Genomic DNA, 2,296 nt, shown 5'->3' with positions numbered 1-2,296 from the left:
ACGAGATCTGGTCTACGTCCGAAGAGCATTTCTTGCTGGCCGTACCAGTTGCAGCACGGTAGTGTGACCACACCACACACCTGCTCGGCCTGGACGGCACTCAGCGCCTGATCCAGCGTCACATGGGCGTGTACGAGTACCACAATCGCTCGTCTCAAGGTAATTCGAATATTCTCAATCTTGTTGCGCACAGTCACTAAATTCGACACGTCCGCCCAGCCCTTTGAACGCTGTAAAAACAAAATATTAGCAATGTAATAGAAAATATTTAAACTGTATTTCTTCAATAACTCACCTCGCTTGTACCCTTCTCCATTGCTGGGTCCACACTATAACACTTCCATCCTCGCATCCGGAACGCAAACATCGCAGCCGTGCGTGCTGTTCACACAATAATAAAAAAATATTATTACAAAAAAAATGTTTTTAGGGACGCTTACTACTCACGAGTATTGCCGTCTCCTACGACAACAATTCCATCGTGTTTTCCATTGATCTTGAGACTTTCTTCTTCGCTCTTGGGCTCAATGTATCGTCGCACAGCATTGAACAGCGCCATGCTCTGGAACGAAAAATACAGACCTCATTACTGATTTATATAGCGCTAATGTGTACGTGAAGAACGCGAAGTTTACCTCTGTCACCTCCTTTGCGTCTGGGAACAAGCCGTGTTGCAGTAGGGCAGGAGCGCAATGCAGTTTGCCAACGAACTCATTGAGATAGCGCAGCGACACGGGAGGTGTAGAGGGTGACACTGCTGCAGCCACTTCAGCGCTGTTCGAGGAAAAAAATGGCAAAGTTTCGGAGCTTCCAGACACATGGGGCGGGCGGCACAGTTGCCACCGCGATACGTGCCGTGTCGACGCCATACTGACCAATTGTAAAACTAATATGTAAAAAGCAGTACTGCTTTTTGTAAAATGCACTATACAGTAAAGTGCCAATTAAAAAGAAGTGTGCAAATTCGAAATTTACAAGTGTGCAAATTCGAAATTTACACTCGTATGTTTTTGCGCATGAGAGCTCCTACTTAGATGAGGCCAAACTACTTTGGAAAACGCGTTAGTCAACTCGAACATTGAGTAATACCAGTATGGATATCCGAAATAAAAAGGAGAAGTTCTTTTAATAAACGGCTATGATAACTTAGCAGTACTTTCACAGCGAAGCTGTGCGCGCGCTCGAGCTTATTCAGTTTCACAGCAGCGTCGCTGGCATTCTTATGATCTTATTTCATACGAACAAGCACTTTGTTGCGCCTTCCGCACCACTCCGTTCGAAGTGATTGTAGCTGGTCTGAGTCCATTGTTGATGTAACGGGGTACGTAACCCTAGGTGTACCCCGGTTACATGAAGTACACTTCAGGAGTATGACAGTGTGACACGATATATCCCGGAGTATGACGTGTCAATGACACGTCATACTCCGGGATATTTAGTACAAGGTACCAAGGTCGTTCAAAGCCAACCATTGGTTAAATGACATTGCATTTCTATAGGTAACTAATAGTTTGTATTAAACCCAAACTTAGCCTACCTATAAATATACTCAGTTTACAATCTACCTTATTTAGGTCACTTCGCTCTCTTAAATTAAAGAGAGGACCTGTGAACCCGTTCACTGAGAGCTTGTATACTCTTGGAAGATAACTTCCTCTAGCGCAAGGTGCTGTGTGACCCCGCCACACTTGGTAGCACTCGTAGTCAATCCACGCCACCGCGGGTAGACTACCTAAACCTCTCCGAAGTTCGTTGCCATGGATAGGAACGACTTCTCCCATATGAACGACTCTCAGTTCGAGTCGGCTCGGAAGATGGCAGGCATCTTCGGGATGGAGGCCCTGCAGAGCCTGGTGGTATCAACACCGGCTGAGCAGCTCGAGCGCGTCAATGCATTCGACGCGTACGAGCAGGGCCTCATCGCGCATGTGCGGGAGAACCTGCAGGTTCCGGCGGCGGAAGCAAATCCGCCTCACCCGAAGCCAATACGGCTGAAGGTTAAGCCGTATGAAGGGAAGGAAGGCGAGAACCTTCACTTCTGGGTCCGAGAAGTAGAGCTCGCGATGGACGCGGCTCTGATCTCGACCGAGCAACTGCGTGTTGCTTTTGCACTCTCCAACCTTAGCGGCCGTGCTAAGAGTTGGGTGTACACACGGGAAGCAACATCCCCTGGATGTTTCACATCCTGGGCTCAGCTGTGCGAACAGCTTCGAGCCGCGTTCCTCCCGGCGAACTACGAGTACCGCCAGCGTTCGCGCTTCCTCGCGTGTAAACAAGGAAGGCGCGAACTGCACGA

The 2,296-nt window shown here is 48.4% G+C and overlaps 1 protein-coding gene across 1 annotated transcript; it reads right to left on the bottom strand.

Annotated features, from left to right (window-relative positions):
- Window positions 1-118: 118 nt before the first annotated feature.
- On the bottom strand, window positions 119-869 carry PITG_14429 (uncharacterized protein; the record flags this gene model as incomplete). Its single annotated transcript, XM_002898847.1, has 5 exons — window positions 119-153; window positions 198-230; window positions 292-381; window positions 448-562; window positions 636-869. The coding sequence occupies 5 exons, from the start codon at window positions 867-869 to the stop codon at window positions 119-121; spliced, it is 507 nt and encodes a 168-aa protein (XP_002898893.1).
- Window positions 870-2,296: the final 1,427 nt, after the last annotated feature.

This window comes from Phytophthora infestans, genomic scaffold (assembly GCF_000142945.1).
Source record: "Phytophthora infestans T30-4 supercont1.34 genomic scaffold, whole genome shotgun sequence".
Lineage (NCBI taxonomy): Eukaryota > Oomycota > Peronosporomycetes > Peronosporales > Peronosporaceae > Phytophthora > Phytophthora infestans.
The sequence above is the reverse complement of the archived record's forward strand: the minus strand, read 5'-3'. Positions and strand labels throughout refer to the sequence as shown.